This window comes from Numida meleagris, chromosome 5, assembly GCF_002078875.1.
Source record: "Numida meleagris isolate 19003 breed g44 Domestic line chromosome 5, NumMel1.0, whole genome shotgun sequence".
In the NCBI taxonomy this organism is placed as follows: domain Eukaryota; kingdom Metazoa; phylum Chordata; class Aves; order Galliformes; family Numididae; genus Numida; species Numida meleagris.
The window spans coordinates 8899864-8916871 of NC_034413.1; the positions used below are offsets into that span (position 1 = coordinate 8899864).

The 17008-nt window shown below is 40.3% G+C and overlaps 1 protein-coding gene across 1 annotated transcript in view; it reads right to left on the reverse strand.

The window, feature by feature from the left end:
• ACSL5 (acyl-CoA synthetase long-chain family member 5) overlaps nucleotides 1727-17008 on the reverse strand; it is a 28615-nt gene continuing 13333 nt past the window's right edge. Inside the window, exons 3-22 of the mRNA XM_021399466.1 lie at nucleotides 13999-14184; nucleotides 13323-13431; nucleotides 12569-12633; nucleotides 12390-12491; nucleotides 11953-12052; nucleotides 10916-11094; nucleotides 9797-9829; nucleotides 9524-9575; nucleotides 8910-8983; nucleotides 8394-8471; nucleotides 7737-7871; nucleotides 7176-7310; nucleotides 7002-7097; nucleotides 6403-6475; nucleotides 5792-5880; nucleotides 5595-5711; nucleotides 5030-5173; nucleotides 4422-4523; nucleotides 3970-4041; nucleotides 1727-3600 (exon numbers count right to left, since the gene is read on the reverse strand). Coding sequence (XP_021255141.1) covers nucleotides 3460-3600; nucleotides 3970-4041; nucleotides 4422-4523; nucleotides 5030-5173; nucleotides 5595-5711; nucleotides 5792-5880; nucleotides 6403-6475; nucleotides 7002-7097; nucleotides 7176-7310; nucleotides 7737-7871; nucleotides 8394-8471; nucleotides 8910-8983; nucleotides 9524-9575; nucleotides 9797-9829; nucleotides 10916-11094; nucleotides 11953-12052; nucleotides 12390-12491; nucleotides 12569-12633; nucleotides 13323-13431; nucleotides 13999-14154 — 2052 coding nt within the window. The 5' untranslated portion in view covers nucleotides 14155-14184 and the 3' untranslated portion in view covers nucleotides 1727-3459. The remainder of the gene's footprint in view (nucleotides 3601-3969; nucleotides 4042-4421; nucleotides 4524-5029; nucleotides 5174-5594; nucleotides 5712-5791; nucleotides 5881-6402; nucleotides 6476-7001; nucleotides 7098-7175; nucleotides 7311-7736; nucleotides 7872-8393; nucleotides 8472-8909; nucleotides 8984-9523; nucleotides 9576-9796; nucleotides 9830-10915; nucleotides 11095-11952; nucleotides 12053-12389; nucleotides 12492-12568; nucleotides 12634-13322; nucleotides 13432-13998; nucleotides 14185-17008) is intronic.

Genomic DNA, 17008 nt, shown 5'->3' on the forward strand with positions numbered 1-17008 from the left:
AAGGTGGACTGAGTGGGAAGCAAATATTTCATGAGTTTTTTTCTAAATTGGAAAGACTCTTGCTATAAGCAGCAGCCAGCTAATCTCTCCTCCCTCTGAAATACGAGCGTGTATCCAAGGAGTTGTTTATCTGTCTTAGACTGAAAAGAAGCACTAGTTCCAAGAGAGAAAACTTCTGCAAGTCTAGTCACTAAGTGATGAATACCTTTGCTGAAACATTTTTATGTAGTATCTGGTATGGCTTATTAGAAAGAAGACCTTTAAAAAAAAAAAAGATTACCTGTACCAGCTGAAAGATTTTGAAATGTAAATGCAGCAGATGGCTTAGACTAGTTCCATATCAGAAGTTGGGAGTTTTTGTAAATGATTGTTCTAAACTAACACCTGTTTTATCTCCACCTGCATGAGTTGTCTCAAGCAGATAAGTTTTTCTTAAACAATATTAAGTGTATACAGAAATAACTACGTAACACACAAGCCAGAACTGGTACTCCATGCTGCTGCTGAGGCTGTTTACCTCTTGCACTAGCCAGGGGTTTTTTTTGTTCTGTTTCTTTAACTTCCAGCCTTCTGTCCATTACTGCTGATGGTGAGCCATAATCCTAGGCTGTTTCTGAGCTGTGGTAATGGGGAGCTAGCATTCAGTTTCAGTATTCTGCAAGCAGGTTGCTTTTCTCTCTTGAAATCACAGAGCTTTTCTTTCTAGAAGCGCTATTCTTTAGCGGTGTAGGAGTATGTTACACTTCTAGTTTCCCTGTTAGCGAGAGCTGAGAGGAGAATACAGCAAAAGGGTAAATTCTGTGCTGTTTTGGAATGTGAGCAGAAATTATTATGAAGACCTGTAAACTTCACGGTATACGGTCTTAGTTTTAACTGGAGTGCTTACTGTTCTGCATCTCTGAAGTCTAGAGTCAAAGAAAGATGACAAGAATAAGCTTGTCTTCCAGCTGAGGAGCTGTTGATCTTGACTATGCAATGACAAAATAGCTGCTATCTATATTGATAGCAATTAGTAGTGTAATAGGAACAAGTGGACAGCACTAATGATCCCAGTTGAATGTTAGCTATTGGGAATGGTGGGGGTAGAATTTTTGTAAACTGTGGTTTGCTTATAGGGACTGAATGTCATTTTGTGCTTAAAGAGCATCAGAGCAGAATTGGAGCAGAATTTTGCACACTGAGATCTATCCACACTGAACCACAGCATACCCAGGAGATTTGCTCCAGAATGGGTTGATGGTTGAACTTGATGATCTTAGAAGTATTTTTCCAATCTTAATGATTCTGTATTTTATTCTAAACAGTCTAAAATGGACTGTAAGGTACATGTTTTTATTTTCTAATGCTTTCCACTTTTTTCATTATTGCTATAACTTCAAAAAGGGAAGAGATAGGATTGAAGAGCTCTCTTGAAGCTGAAGGAACTACTGACTCATGTCTGAACAGTGCTCATTGAAGGGCCCACAACAGTGTGCCAGGCTTCAACCTCCAAACTGATCTTGGTTGGGAAGTTTCATTTGATAAAATCAACAAGGTACTTTCCAGATGCTGCAGCAGGCAGCATCACAGCATTCAGCCTCAGGCTGATACAGATCTCAGTTGCAAAATATTTACTGCCCCCAGCTGAGTTGCTTATCAGAACCCACCACCATTTTATTTTTCTTCTCTCTGGTTCTTCCATTCTCACCAGTCCAACATCAGCCAAAAGATCAAGTCATCAGCAATCTTTAAGTCATTTTGCTTTAAGGAAACACATGCAGCACAGTTAGTTACATGTATTCCGGATTCCAAGTCTTTATACCCTGAAGTTCAGAACTATGCTGAATGTATGTATTGAGACAACAGTTATGTGAAGACATCAAGATCTTTGGACATAGACAAGGAACAGAACTGAGCTTACACTTCTGAAACAACAGCAAGTTGTTATTAATTAAAGCTTCAGATGTTTGACAGCAAGGGCTGGTCATTTCCTGACCAATGAGCCTACCGGTTGCTTTCACTTTCAAATTTCTGACCAAGAATATTTTAAATACGGAGAGGAACAGCCACTAGCTGTAATAATCTGGTAGAGACGAGGCGATTTGATACAGAGAAGCACTCCTCCCCCATGTTACATTCTTCGTAGAGCTCCATTACCTTTAAAAGGAAAAAAAGCAAACTGATCCAGACTACTACACGAACAGAAAGAAAGCATCAGAAGATTGGCTTAAGTCTCTCTGAACCCCATAAATATTTCTAAAGATAGAGAACGACAGTACTCCCTTGCATAAATAGTTTTCTAAAGAAACGAATGAGGTTTATTTTGCCTTAAAATAAGGCATTGCATTTAATTTATTGTAGGACAAGCTGAGCTAGAGGAATGAGTTTATGCTGAAGGCTTTGACATACCTTGCCTTACTACAAAAAAAAGGAAAGCTGATTAGAGGAGCAGTGTCTTGTCTTGCACTATCTTATTGCCTCATGCTGCTGGAGCTGCAGCCAAGCCATGACAGCTTAGGAAACAAGTCAGCTACAGCACAGTGGCTGAAGAAAGCTATCCACGACGAGGCAGCAGTAAGGCTGGAGCTGAAAGTCTGGTTGCAGCAGAGAAACAAGTTATTCACACAGGCTTTGGTTGGAGTTTGCAGTTGCAATTTATCGCATTTTATAACCTTGGGAAGTTAAGAGTTTGAGTTACTGGGCTTGTAAGTTCATAAGCATACTGGCTTTATAACGGCCATTGCATTTGAGAACGTGCTAAACAAACAAAAATCTGAACGAGTGCCTCCTAAGGCATGAATCGTGTTTGTTTTAGACACATTTCATTAACCATTTTATGCCAGACTAATCACACTTTCATTCAAAACAACCTGCAGTGGTGCAGTCCAAGGCTAGGAACAGGAAGTTCACTTTGTTATTGCTCAGCAGATGTTAAGCTTCTATTCATCTTGTCACAGCTCAAGTTGAGACAGGCGCGTTGAAAAAGTTATACCATCCTGAGGGAAAACTGAAGTGTTTTCTTCCAGCATTTTGTGAACTAGCTCCCTCCCCACCCACCCACAATGCAACTGCGTGAAAGAGTTCAGCGTGACTGCAGATTAAGCCACAGAAGTTCAGAATGGAGTTTATAGTTGGAGCAAGAAAACAAGATTTGCTTTTGACAACAGTAGGAAGTTCATACAGCTGCCTTGTAAAGGCTGAGGCTCTTCAGTGTGTGTGTGCTTCATTCACAGCCCAAGGAAGATGGAGGTTGTGGCTTTGCTTTTGAGGTTTGATGCTCGGTCCTGCAAGACTGGATATTGCCAGTCACCACCAGTTATGCTGTAGCCATCTTCATCTGAAAGTCATTTTTCACAGGATGCCAGAAACAATATATTAAGTTCTCCTTGCTCCCTTCCGCTCACGCTTGTGTTCTCCAGAGGTCACGTAGTGTTACAGATTTGTTTAGATACTCCATGAAGTTTAATTTAAATTAGTCACTTATTCCTGCATACTTGAATAGAGGGCTTCAATCTGCTTCTGGAAGACTTTAACAAGCTCTGCTCTCTTTGCCTTCAGTGTTGGTGTCAAGAGCCCATTTTCTACAGAGAACAGCTCTGTGTGGATGTACAGGTCTTTAACCTATTAAAAGAATACAATTTCATAAGTGATGCTTACAGTATTACTTAGGGCATAAGCAACAGCTCTTCCCAGCCTTCTCAAGCTTATTGCAACAATTCAGTCTCTAGAGCTCTAGTAACTAAACTCCTTCTGACTGTGAGTCAGCCTGTGGGAAACCTCCATTTCATTCCATAGCAATTGCAACTGTTGCCCTGTGCATCCATCTGCCTCTTGGTCAAGGGACAGGTAACTAGCCAATGCTTCCATGCCTACTGCATTCAGTTGTCCTGAGCAGCTGTCTTAGGTCCCATTCCAGCAGGAATACCGACTTCTCAGCCACTGTAATAGCAATACAAGTACTTGTGACAAGCAGGATTTCAAAGTACTCACTTGTTCAAAGGACTTAAGGCCAGCTGCTTTCCCCAGTCTGACCAGATCTTCTAAAATAGCTTTCTTCACTACCTAGAAGAGACAGAAGCAGTGTGGGTAAAGCTGCCATTTGGTAATTGGCTCAGGACCACAACCATTGCCCAGTCAATGAGAAGTGAGGTTGGCAAGAATACATGTATATATTTCAGCATTCAAAATTTCTCACATTAAGACCACTACAAGGACATGCCTATCTTCTCATTGGAAAATAAGGAATTATAGCCCCTGAAACTTCCAGGGACACCTATATTTAGTTCCATCTTCTACTTTAAAGATGTTGGCATGATTCACACAGCATTAAGCTAATTTAATTCATAAGAAGGTGGGTAAAAAATGAAGCCAAGGCAATGCATGATTGGACTTCAGAATAAAAAAATCTACCTATAACCCACTGAAAAGGTGAGGCCACTCACTGGATTTTTGCAGATATCTTCATAGGAGCCCTTTACTCCCAGTTTTGCTGCAAATTCTGGAAGTGTCTCAGCATCAGGAACCACTATGCCTATTAGACAAGACTGAAAACAAAGAGAAGAAGGACAGACATCTGGAGTTACTTGGATTGTCTATGTGAGAACTTGATAGTTAATAACATCTATACTAAGCTAGATCTACATCCCCATATGTTTCCAGAATTTGAAAGGTAGCTAAAAGGACTTCTGAGTCACTTAACTGAGTTCTGACAGCAGTAGTCAAAAGTGCTCACGCAGTTTGTTATGCGCTAGCCACTCCAGCAAATATTACTCACTGGTAAAGGAGTAGAGCAACTGCACAGAGCTCACATGACATACTAATCCCATACAAGTATGTAGTTAACCTTTACTCAGCTTGCAACTTGATACCAAGTTCTCTTTTTCTTTAGTGTAAAGAGGGAAGGTTGTAGATAGGATATTCCTACTGGTATCATGCTGTTGGGAGCAAATGTCGTTCAAGCACTCTAGTATACATTAATGTTTGTGCCCTGATCTTCCAGTAATCATTGTGGGAGGAATCCTACAGGATGCTCACTCTTAATATTACTTACCCGCAGGCTTTCCCCGTGTACAAAAACTTGGGCTACAGCAACGCTTCTAATATAAACATTTTCTATCTTCTCTGGAGCAATGTATTCTCCTTGTGCAAGTTTAAATATATTTTTCTTCCTATCAATGATCTTCAGCGTTCCATTCTATAAGTTAAACGTGGAGGCCATTAGTTTCAAGTCCATACAGCAGAAGATAATTAATTTGTTATAAGAAGGGCACATGCTAGCCTGGCACTTGTTTTGGCTCTCTACAGAATAAAAGGACACTGCCTGATTTCTCTAAATAGCTCAGGACATGATTAGTCAGTTCCTTGTTCTTCTCTGGCAAAAAAATAAGATACTTTATTCTACAAGTGACATCTTAACTACTGGCCTAGCAGGCATTATGCAAGGTCTTGTAACCTGATTGGTCTTTGAAGCTTTGCCTGGAGTTAACATGGTGGATATCTAACAAGGTATCTTGTAAGGCTTTTATTCTGGAATTCATTTGTCCAACATTGCAGAGTACTGTAAACTAATAAGGAATTTACTTCCAAGGGGTGGCTTGTATTAAGCAATTACTCACTGGCATCCATTTCCCTACATCTCCTGTGTGAAGCCACCCATCTTTGTCAATTGCTTCTGCAGTCTTCTCAGGGTCTTTCAGATAACCCTTGAACACATTTGGTCCTTTTATGCAGACCTACAACAAGCACAGGATATTGTTAGTAACCAAACCGTATGTTTCAGTATTTTCTGATGCAAACAGGAGATAGTACCTACCTCGCCTTCATTGTTTGAAGAGAAGTAGTTCATTTCTTCTACGTCATCTAGTTTTATGATATTACAAGCCAGTGGGGGTCCAACATGGCCTAATACAAAAAACCAAAACAACAACAACAAAAAAAAACAACAAGGATAGTTACAGTTTGTGGATTTGTATATTCTGCAGTTGGGTCTATATGATATAAAACTTGAAAGACTAGGTCTTTAAATGATCTGGGAGAATTCAGGTGTCCCCTACATAAGAAAGACTTCAATGATAATAGATACTTAGTGGATCTATTCATTAATTTAGTAAGAACCAGTACTGTTTAATGGGGACTGATACCAAAAGTTCAACAACATTGTTATAGTGCCATTTTCAGACACTTAATGCAGGATAAGTAGCAGCTAAGTCTCAGTGCTCAGAGCCACTTATTGGTCTAATCAATCGTACCAACCATGTGCCATGCTTGCCTTTACAGAATTCCTATTAAGCATATGGGTGATTGTTGCTACCAAGAATCACTTTGAAGTTTAGCATCCAGAATGCATTTGTTATTGAACTAAAAGTTTCAGTGTCAGTTTCTATTGACAGTTGTGCAAGAGTTTCCGAGTCTCAACTACCATACCTGTAGTCCAGTCTCCAGGCATTGAGAAAGTACATCCAGCCGAACATTCAGTCTGGCCATAAGCTTCAAAGACCTGTGTGAGCAAGCATAAACATTCTTTGAACACCCAGCCCCCAATATGAATGAGCTCAGTTTCAACTATTCCTTGCGCAAGTCTCCATCTAAAGAAGAAAGCTAAGACAATGTCATCCTATTTCAGACTTCCTAATGTTACTGCTGTGAGTAGATGTTCTTCAAGTTCAGCCATCCTAATCTTCCTCTGAACACCTCATCCTCTGCACTCTGTTCCCAAATGTGCTTGTTCACTGTCAGGATAAGCCACAAAGCTCAGAGGCAGCTGCCTGACTTGCTGAAGATGCTGCATGTTGCTATTTCTGCTGCCTTGTTCCCCTTCCTGAAGCCTAGAGGATGTTTTTGCAGTGCTGTTGTTTGATGTCAGTTAGCCCTGAAGTTTTCTTCTGCAGGTAACCCTAATCAAGCAGCCTTTAAATACTGAGGACCCTTACAGCACTCCCTCCAGGCAGAAACCGAGACCACAGTTTGTCTCTGATTATGTCTAAGTGACCATCAAAGAGGTTTTCAAGGGAAAAACAGCTTACCTGACAGCCCAATGCTGTTCTGAGAAATTTCAGGACAGAGGGAGATATAGGGGCTGCACCTGTTACCATTATACGCACTCTTCCACCCATGGTTTCCTACAAGTGAATTAGAAGCCATCAGATCTAACTCCCAGTATTATACTGCTCAGGTTACTTACACTTGGAAGACCTTACCTGAACTTTTTTGAAGACTATCTTATCCAAAAGGCTGTCATTTCGAATTATGCCTTGTTTTACTTCAATCATCTTCATAGTTGTAGCAAAATTTAACAGGAATTTTTTCACTGGTGTATTTGCACCACTTTGGATCTGCAGGAAAAAGTATCAGTGACTCTCAGGTCCATATATCTATGCCTCCAGTTCTTGCTTCATTAGGAGGCACAGTGCATTACTTTGTTGCTCTAAGATTTGTTTTCATTTCTGCCATGCTCATGGAGGTAAGCCAAGGGGCAATACTAATTTGTGTTGGTGCTGTCATACTTCAGCAACAACAAGGACTAACAATCCTTCTAGAGGATTCATTCTGAAAGTAAGCATAATCTTTGTCTCTGAACAGCAACAGTCCTATCTCAGTCACAACTGTTCTTTTACTTCAGGAGTCTTTAAAGAGTTTCTTCTGCTAAGGAGTAATTAACCTAGTGGTGATATTATGATGCATTCAACTTGAATTTAAACATGTATACTTCCTTTGATAAATGAACAGTAAGATAATCTAGCTAAAAGTTTCTCACATACCTTGTCATATATTCTATTGAGCAGCCTTGGCACAACTGGAAATACTGTTGGCTTCAAGGTTTTCATGTCATCTGTTAGCAATTTGATGTCTCCTTGGAAGAAGCCCACTTTTGCTCCGCAGCTGTACATCACAGTCTGAAAATTGACCAGATGTAAGCCAAGGATAATTTGTAGCTTTGTCAGCCATAAAAATTTTCTGTGGAAAGCCGCATGATTTCCAGTGCCCAGTAGTAGTATAGGTCTTGAAGAAATACAGAAAGCTGTCATAGCTTTTACTATAATTTGATTTATAGATGCTCAGAAGCACTGATCAAATACTGGCATGCAACTTTGATTTGTAGTCCATGATCATAACAAAACAAGATTTCACATTATGGTTGAAGACTATTAATACAAGCTTCTACACATTTGTAACAGCTGTTCTATGTTGATATCTTTTGACATCTCTAGTAATGTAAATACAAGGCAACAGAAGAATTTGACAAAGATTAGGACAAGACATTCATTTTTAACTACTGGGTTGGGAATTGAGGTTAAGAGACTGTCCTGGAGACCAGTACATGTCATAGCCATTTAAGTATAACTTCTAGCAAGTGTTAATTTCAACAAGTTTATACATCCTACAAAGTCATAGTAGCATGTACACAGTCTGCTTACCTGTACAACTCTCTCAAACATGTGAGCCAATGGAAGATAAGATATACTGACATCTGAAGTTGTACACTCAACCGTGTCCTACAGGTGAAAGAAAAAGAAGCACATCAACACTCCATATGTCTGCTTGAGAAGAAAGTGAATAAAGTTTGGGCCAATTTGAATAACTTGAAATAGATGCTTTTAAAAGACTGAAGCAACTCAAGTTCATCATCTCTTCAAAATCTGCAGCTAACTAATGTGAAGTCTAGGACAGGATACAAAATCAGGTTTAATTTCATGTTTCAGGAAACTATTTTTAGTACTTTAGTACTCCTGGCATATAGATCTGGCTCAAGAACTCCTCAAAAGTTACTTAAGGTCAAAACAACTTGTTTGCAATACCATTCTGCCTTGGAAACATGGGCAGTTAGGAAAGTATGTGTCTACTGGGAATGAATAGTTTGCAGAAAATGCCCACAGTAAAGCCATTTTCATAATAGTCACATAACCTAGAGATGACTGTTAGCAATAGCTTACCTCTATGGTTCTAAGGAAGGCAGCAGCATTTGCAACAACATTTTCATGTGTCAGCATGGCACCTTTTGGGTTACCTTTGGAGAAATCAAAGTCAGCTGGTGGGTCTGACTGCGCCTGCAGTCAGTTGCCTATAGCTTGCTTGGCTCAGTCATTTCGAGCTATCTTGGTAGTAGGCTCAGTCACAGCATACACTGTCTTAGGAAATCACAAATATGCCTCATCCTGAGCACTTTCAACTGTAGATATTACATAAAAGGAATGTCTGCTGTAACACCAGAGTAGTTAGGAGTAGCACAGAGTGCCGAAACAACATGTTTCTATAACACTGTGGATCAGAATACAGACATAGTTGAACAACCAGGCTCTTTATTTAATGCTAAGATCTTATGTGTTGTCCTACCTTATGAAAAATACATTTGGTTAGTCTCCCCTCCCTCAGCTCTAAGAAGCTTTGTCTTTGTGCACTTGTACTGACAATGTCCTAAGTAGAACTGCAGTAGTGACTTGATATGGTTCTAACTTCTTTATGTTAGCATTTCATTTTTTGCACTGGATAGTTAGTGTTTTTGGCATGGAGAGTTTTAAGAAGGAAGCGTAAACATGCAATCTCTTACCTGTTGTTCCACTGGTAAAACACACAATGCAAAGATCTTCAGGACTAGGAGGCTAGAGGGAAAAAGCCACATCAGGTCAACAGTGTAAGGATTATTATGTTACTAATCACTATTTTTGTATGCTGGCTAAAGGGGGATCAATCAGGAGTTCTGTTTGGAAACAGCATGGCAAGATACAAAAAATCCTGCCGACCTCCTTTCCTAGCAGCCTGGCCTGAGGTCTTTTCAGAGACTAGTTTCCCAAGTTTAGAACTGTTCCACAGAGATACTTACAACTGGTTTTCTGATGTTGTTTCTTCCCAGCTCCTATATTAGAGAAAACAAAACTTAAGATTGCAACAAAAAGGTGCGCACCAATAATACATGAATAGGTCATTAGATTTCAAATGCAATAGCTTCAAGAGTCCAAGTAAAAGAACTGATTCAGTGAGAGAAGTTGGTCTTTTTGCATTTAGTACATATAACTTGAAAAAGCTGACTCCTGAGATTGTGAAAAGCGTGAATTTGACCATGTAGAAAGTGATCAGAGCTACTTAAGGGATTTGTAAGTCCTGAATGGAGTTTTTTCATTTTATTTAATGCAGTCCATATTGCTTACACTACATATTTACACCTCAAATCTGGAAATTAAGCCTAGTATTGGGGTATAAAAGCAGCCAGTAATTTGCACATAAAGTTTCAATTAGACACTACTACCAGCTTAGAACCCTGATAAATCCTGTTACAACTGCACCACAGAATCATAGAATCACCAAGGTTGGAAAAGACCTCCAAGATCATCCAGTTTAGCCATCCACCTGTACCAATACTTTCACATTAAACCATGTCCCTTAGTACAACATCTAAATGTTTCCTGAACACCTCTAGGGACAGTGACTCAACCACCACCCTGGGCAGCTAGCTTCAGCACCTGAACTCTCTTCTGGGGAAGAAATTTTCCTAATATCCAACCTGAACCTCCCCTGGCACAACCTGAGGCCATTCCATCTAGTCCTGTCGCTAGTTACACAAAGAGGCCAACCCCCACCTTGCCACATCCTCCTTTCAGGTAGCTGTAGAAAGTATTAATGTCTCCCCTGAGCCTCCTCTTCTTCAGACTAAACAATTCCAGTTCCCTCAGCCTCTTCTCATAAAACTTGTGAGATACGCTAAGGAAGTTAGTGCATACTGAGTGTCCACAACACTGGGGCACAACTTCAGTCAATGGTTTGAACTAATGGTTTTTGGCTACATGTATCAAGTTTCAAAATGACTGCTCATCAAGTCCTCAGATACAGGTGTGACAACTGGATAGTGCTTACATTAAAGTGTCATTGTTGCCAGAGAAGTTCCAGATGTCTAGCTGGCAAGGTATTCCTCTGCAAGATCAAGCAGAAGTCTTTAGTCACCTACCTCAGCCTCCTGTAGTGCTAGAATTTCAACTCCCACTTTAGCTGCTCTGTCCTTGAGCTCTTTATCAAAGAGATCCATAAGAATTATAGTCTTCAGGCATGGGGTCTTTCCTTGCTCACAGTTTTCAAGCAAGACCTGTGCCTTCTCCGGCTTGTCGCAAATCACTATGCCTATGTCGGCTACAGAAAAGAATAAACAATTCCTCAGGAATTTCAGACTAGTTTGAAAGAGGTAGCTCAAATTTAAGTTAATGCCTCAAATTCCTTGCATGTGCAAGAGTTTTATGCAATTACAAAACCATTAAGACAGCAGAGGAATTGGATTTGTCTGAACATGCTCATTCTCCCTTAACCTACTGAGTCACAGCTGTGTAGTCTTCAAGCAAGACCTGCTGGCAAGATTCACCAGTATAACTGTTGAAGTGATTTTGCTTGGCAAATCCCGGTAATAGGTGGCAGCCTAGCTAGTTGTGACAGCAGTGGATTTTTATTTCCTCTCCACCCCAATCTTCTCTCATATCAGGGAAAGAAAGTTTGAAGAAGTATGCAAGCTCCTTCATACCAGGTTTTCTTTTCATGATGGCATGCTAATTGCTACTTCTGTTGAACTAAACAGATAGCTTCAGGCTAACCTCTACCCTTCTGCTCTTTACATCCTAGAATTTTTTAAATCAGAGACAGGCATCTAGTCTTAATTTGAATGCAAGTCTGTCTGCATTGTCTCATTGTCTGTTTGGCAAACAGTGTGGGAGTTCAAGATTGCCAAACTTCAAGCAACAGTTGATGAGCCCTCTGATTGCAGTGTGGTCCACAGAATCTAGAAGGTCTTCTGTGGACTTGCACACAAAACACTAGGAGACAGAGGAAACCCACTGCCTTTTCTAGGTATTGAATCATATACCCTACAAGGTGACTTCACAGAAACAAAGTGTCTAAAGCTACTCTAATTTTTGCATCAAATTCTCTGCTCTTCAGCCTTCCCAAAACAAAGCTTCTTAGAGAAATCATTATTATAAAATAGTTGAAGTCAGTATTTACCTTTGTTGACAATATACAGAATGGCCTCTGGCCCCAGAGTGTCATAGAGTGGAACAGCAACCATTGAGTAAGTGTAGCAGGCATACTCAGAAATGATCCACTAAAGAGAGAAAACAAAGCTAAGGAATACTAGCAGCTCACAAAACAAGATTACCTGGAGATTTCATACAGCTTAACTAGCCCATGCACACACATTAGTAGTGGTGTTTGTATAAGGAGTGTGTCTATGAAGTTCTTACAGTAGCAAAGGGTCGCGATTATTATTACATGCCAGGCATAGTTTGTGCCCCGTCAGTAATAAGGGAACTGGGAGGGGAAAAGCCAGTTGTAATTGTTGCTCATGTGGTCCCAAGCTATGAAACTAGCAAGTTGAGCCGACCCTTTTCTCCTCAGGATGTGAGAATATTTTGAGAAATAAATCTTATTTTTTTGCTTACCTCTGGCCTATTCTGAGCAAAAATGCCAATAAACTGGTCTGGTGATGGTTTACATCCTTTCTGCAGAAGCCCTGATCCCAGATGTTGAGCTCTGTCCAAAACCTGTAAGAAAGTTGCCCCCCGCTTTAGTGCTACAAGACAGTATTCCAAGTTAGATTGTCTTCACGTATAACACTCACCTGTTTGTATGTCAGCCACTGATAAGGTTGGTTGGGTTTTCTGTAGCCTAAACAGTTGCCATTTCCTAATGAAAAAGTTCAAAAAAGCAGCTGTAAAGCTCAATACTGAAGCTGCATAACAGTTCAACACAACAGTGGTAAACAGACATTGTTTTCAGACATCCATTTAACTGCATGTAGCATTAAAGAGTGCAGTGTCCACTGTTAAGTACTCTGCACAAACTAATGTTGTAAGACTATTTGCTTCGTCCTTACAAGCAATACTTCCAGGATCTGGTGATCTTTTCCCATTTCACCCAGCTGAGCTTGAAATAGCTTGCAAGCTATCATGTATTTCCATGCCTGGAACCCCTCAAGCCATACAGACAGGGACTCATTCCTGTTGTGAGCAGGCAGTAATAATTTTACACTAAAAATAAATGCTTCATAAGACAGAGCAGAGGGATTTTTTTGCTCCTCCTTCCCTACCCCACCCCACACTTAGTATTGCTGTCTTCACTGAACTCTACTGCCTTAAGCTTCTGATGTTTGCTCCTGCCCAGTCTGCCAACTAATACTACTACCATAACAGTGGGGGAGAAATATGGTCACTTGACACTCCAGCCCACAGAAGTTTAGGAAAATTTTTTGCTAGCCTTAATTATCACTATTAGCAAGAGGCAAGACAAAAAATCTTTGAACCATTTTATTTATGAACTTAACATTGGTTAAGTTTATGAAATGTTAAGTACCAACTAGCAGCTGCAAAGCTTACCAGAAGCATGCAGTCCTCTCTGGAAAGCTTCATACAAGGTTTTAGTATCTTCAAAATAATAAGATATTAGATTATTATCTGTCAAGAGTGCAGCTCTTCTCGCTCCTCCCTAGGAACAGAGTAGAGTTATGAATTAGTGCAGAGCAGATGCAATGCTATTCATTCCAGCCAATCGCAGCAGTCCCCTTTAAAGCATTTGAATACTATAGCATTGTTCAGGAAGTCTCATTTTCCTTCCTGGTTTTGATCTACTCAGACACTACTTGCAGAGGAATTTTCTAGATTACCCAGATTAATATTCAGTTGTAGATTATTAAAGAGACCTTGACTAAGATTAAGTGCTACCACTTGCATAGTGACATGAAGTCTGGCATCTTGGTCTAGCATTAGCCTCGAAACAGATGGAAAGCATTTATAGTGCAGGAAAAAAAAGTCAGTGACAGCTAAGGACTCCTTGTAAAAAGCACACCTAACCCTGCTGGCAAGAGTTTCTGTTTCTTCCTTTTGGTATATCATAAGACTTCCCTTCTCTGCACAATACTGCTGAGTTGCACAGCAGAGAAGGTTGTGTATAGCAGAAAGGAGAGTTTCCACTGATATCCAGAGTCAAAATGGACTGGTATTTAGAGCAAGTTTGTCAGAAATAGTCCATCCCCACATCAAGAATAAGCATTACCTCAATTCCCACTGACTGCTTGTTCAAGTCAACAGGAGGTAAAACAGGCTTTGGCCTGCTTATCACCCAGAGGAAGAGGAGAGCTCCAAATGCAATAAGAGTAAACAGTGCTGGCGTTGGGAGCGGTGAGAATAAGACTTGAAGTATCCAGATCATTGTGCTGGATCAGTGCAGCCAGAGTTGAACCTGAAACAAACGAGGTTTAGTAGGTACGAGTTTGAAGCGCTCACTACCTGTAAGCCAGGGTTAGTTCAGTACTTAGTTAAGCAATACTACAGATCAGTACTTTGTTAAGCAATACTACAGATCATTTCAGCTGTTTGCACCTACAGACTCCTGGTACAATAATAAAGCATACTTATGCAATGCTTTAAGCCTCTTAGGAGATCTCAAGTCACCTGTCCCTGTAAATCTTAATCCATTCTGCATCCACCTCCACAAAAAGCTGAAATCCAATGATGTCAGACAGGCGAGAAACAGATGTCAACTTTTTCCTCTTCAAGATTAAAAATCTGCCTGGGGAAAACTAGTGTATATAGTGTATATATCTCTTAAATTAAGTATTAAAAAAAAAGAAAAGCCTACTGTTCAGATGTGAACAGTGGAAGAAAAACACCTCAAGACTACAGTAGTCTAACAGCAGGAGGTATTGCTAAACTATGCACAGTTGTAAAACCATGTAGCAGTCTGCAGGTGAAGCAGTGTCTTCATGATCAGCTGCTCTTACTAGAAATCCAGTCTATGCTGGGGAAGTGTTTCTGATGCTGTCAGCGTGCTCTGCATGAGATACTGCACAACTCTGAACTCTGGACTTCTGTACTTGAAACTGCTGGCCTGGAAGTCATGGGGTGCAACTGAAATCTTACTGGGAGACACGGAAGCAGTTTTGCTGCTTGCATCTTGCAGCATCTCTTCCTTCAAGGGCAGGCAGGGAAGCAAAAACTGAGAATGCAGGATTTCCTCACAAGAGATACAAAGAGATATCTCTCTCAGGCTCCTCCCTTAGAAACAAGTATTTTAATTTCTAAAGTGCTCTGATACGTTTCAGGTTGAATAGTCAATGCAAATCTAGCACAAGTGGATGCATTTGATCTAAATGAACTCAGATCTCACTAACTTATCTTTCCTAGTATCTAAATGGGTATGCAGGACATGACACATCATATCTTGCAAGGTGAATAACTGCACCCCTTCCAATTCCTTCATGGATAATTGAGGAAAACCAGTCAGTAGATAATATGCCAGCTAGCAACTAACTAAATTCCTGTACAGGAATACTACCACGCATTCTGGAGCAGCGAGCTCCAGGTTTCCTTTCAAGAAACCGAGAAAGTTGAAGGTATTTTTCAAACAGTCAATAAATTCAGCCAGGTCCCCATGTCAGAATTTGGATCACCACATGCAGACTGAGCAGGGCTAGATCACCTGCATCACATTTATGGTTTTGTAGCTCTCAGTTTCCAGTGATTGTGTTAACTGACACTCCTCGTGTTCTCTGGTGACAACCACATGCTTTGGCAGCTCAACATCTGGATAAGAAAGGATACCTTGGAGGCTTGTTGAATCCAAGCTACCAAAAGCACATCACCTGAAATGTACCAACTCCCTAGACAGACTTATTTTGAATTACAGTGTGCACATCAAACTCCTGATCTTGACCTCAGGCATTGAAAGGACTGCCCTCCAAAAATGGTGCTACAGCAAGAATGGCAGGATGGCAGGAGCTGCTGCCTCATGACTCTGCATTGACTATCACGTCTGGCTACCAGACATACCACACCTAGGAAGTACAGTCCTATTTTTTTTCAGCACAGTATCTTGCACATCTCTGCACCCTTCCTTTGACTTTTATCAACTGAGTATAGTGAAAAATAAGCTTCTAAAACAGCAGGTCCGCTGATGAAGTTAGAATTCTTTTCAAGACACCGAGAAGTCTTTATGTTTCAACTCTTATTTGGAAGAGTAATAACTTGGTAAGATGAATTTGGCAGTCAACAACTCTTCATTATTTGGACTTGTAACCCAATACTGCAGCAGTTAGTAAACAGCTTTCTGGAGGTGATCAAACAGTACGTAGTTTATGGTGGGAGTCAACCCCTTTTTTGTTACAGTATGAGACCTGAGGCAGCTTCGTGGAGGCATCTCCACTGCTCAACATGAAAAGAAGTTCAATATACAAACTTTATTCCTTTAACTCAGAGCCTATTCCTAGATCTCAGTGGCAGAACAAATCACATTTGAACCATTGTATGCTGGAAGCTCAGTTCATAGGAAGATGGCAAAACTAAACCTTGGTATATCTATGCTCCCATCCTCTTAGAGGGATACCAGATTACTCATGTCCAGTTCCTCTGGATTTTCATTCATAGCAATCAACTTTTGACATCTTTTTCCATCTTTAGATGGGCCAAAACAAGATTTAACTCAGTGTATTTCAGATGTCTCTTCCCTGGGCATGAAGTTCTTTCAACCAGCAATAAGAATAGATCTACGTGCAGGCAACTGAAAAGACCACATGCCTGCATAGCTGTACTTGTTTGAATGACTGAATTGTCCTCTCATGTGCTCATTTTAACAGTACTTTATAGGCTATTTCCTAGAAATCATAAAAGATTGGCTACCTTTCAGTCATGGTATTCTCATCTCTTCTTTGACTCACATGCAAAGCAGTTTATGCCAAGTGACTGAACAACTGAGCCTAGAAGGACAAAGACGCTTGGAGCAGCGATCACAAAGAAGGGACAAAACCTGATCAAGTGTGAGAGAAGCCTGAAGATGACTAAAAGCAGGAAAGATTTTGCCCTCAGAAAACCAGGCAGTAGCCTTATCCCAGTGTAACTTACTCAGCATTCCAACACCCTGAAATCATCCTTGACTAGTTACAAGACAAACCAAAACAATTTTTAATTTAAAGATCTAATCTCCAAAGTCTGGGAAATACATTCATTTGCTTCTAATTAGTGTTTCTAGTAACCATTATCACTAGTCTGCTTACAATACTGAAGCTATA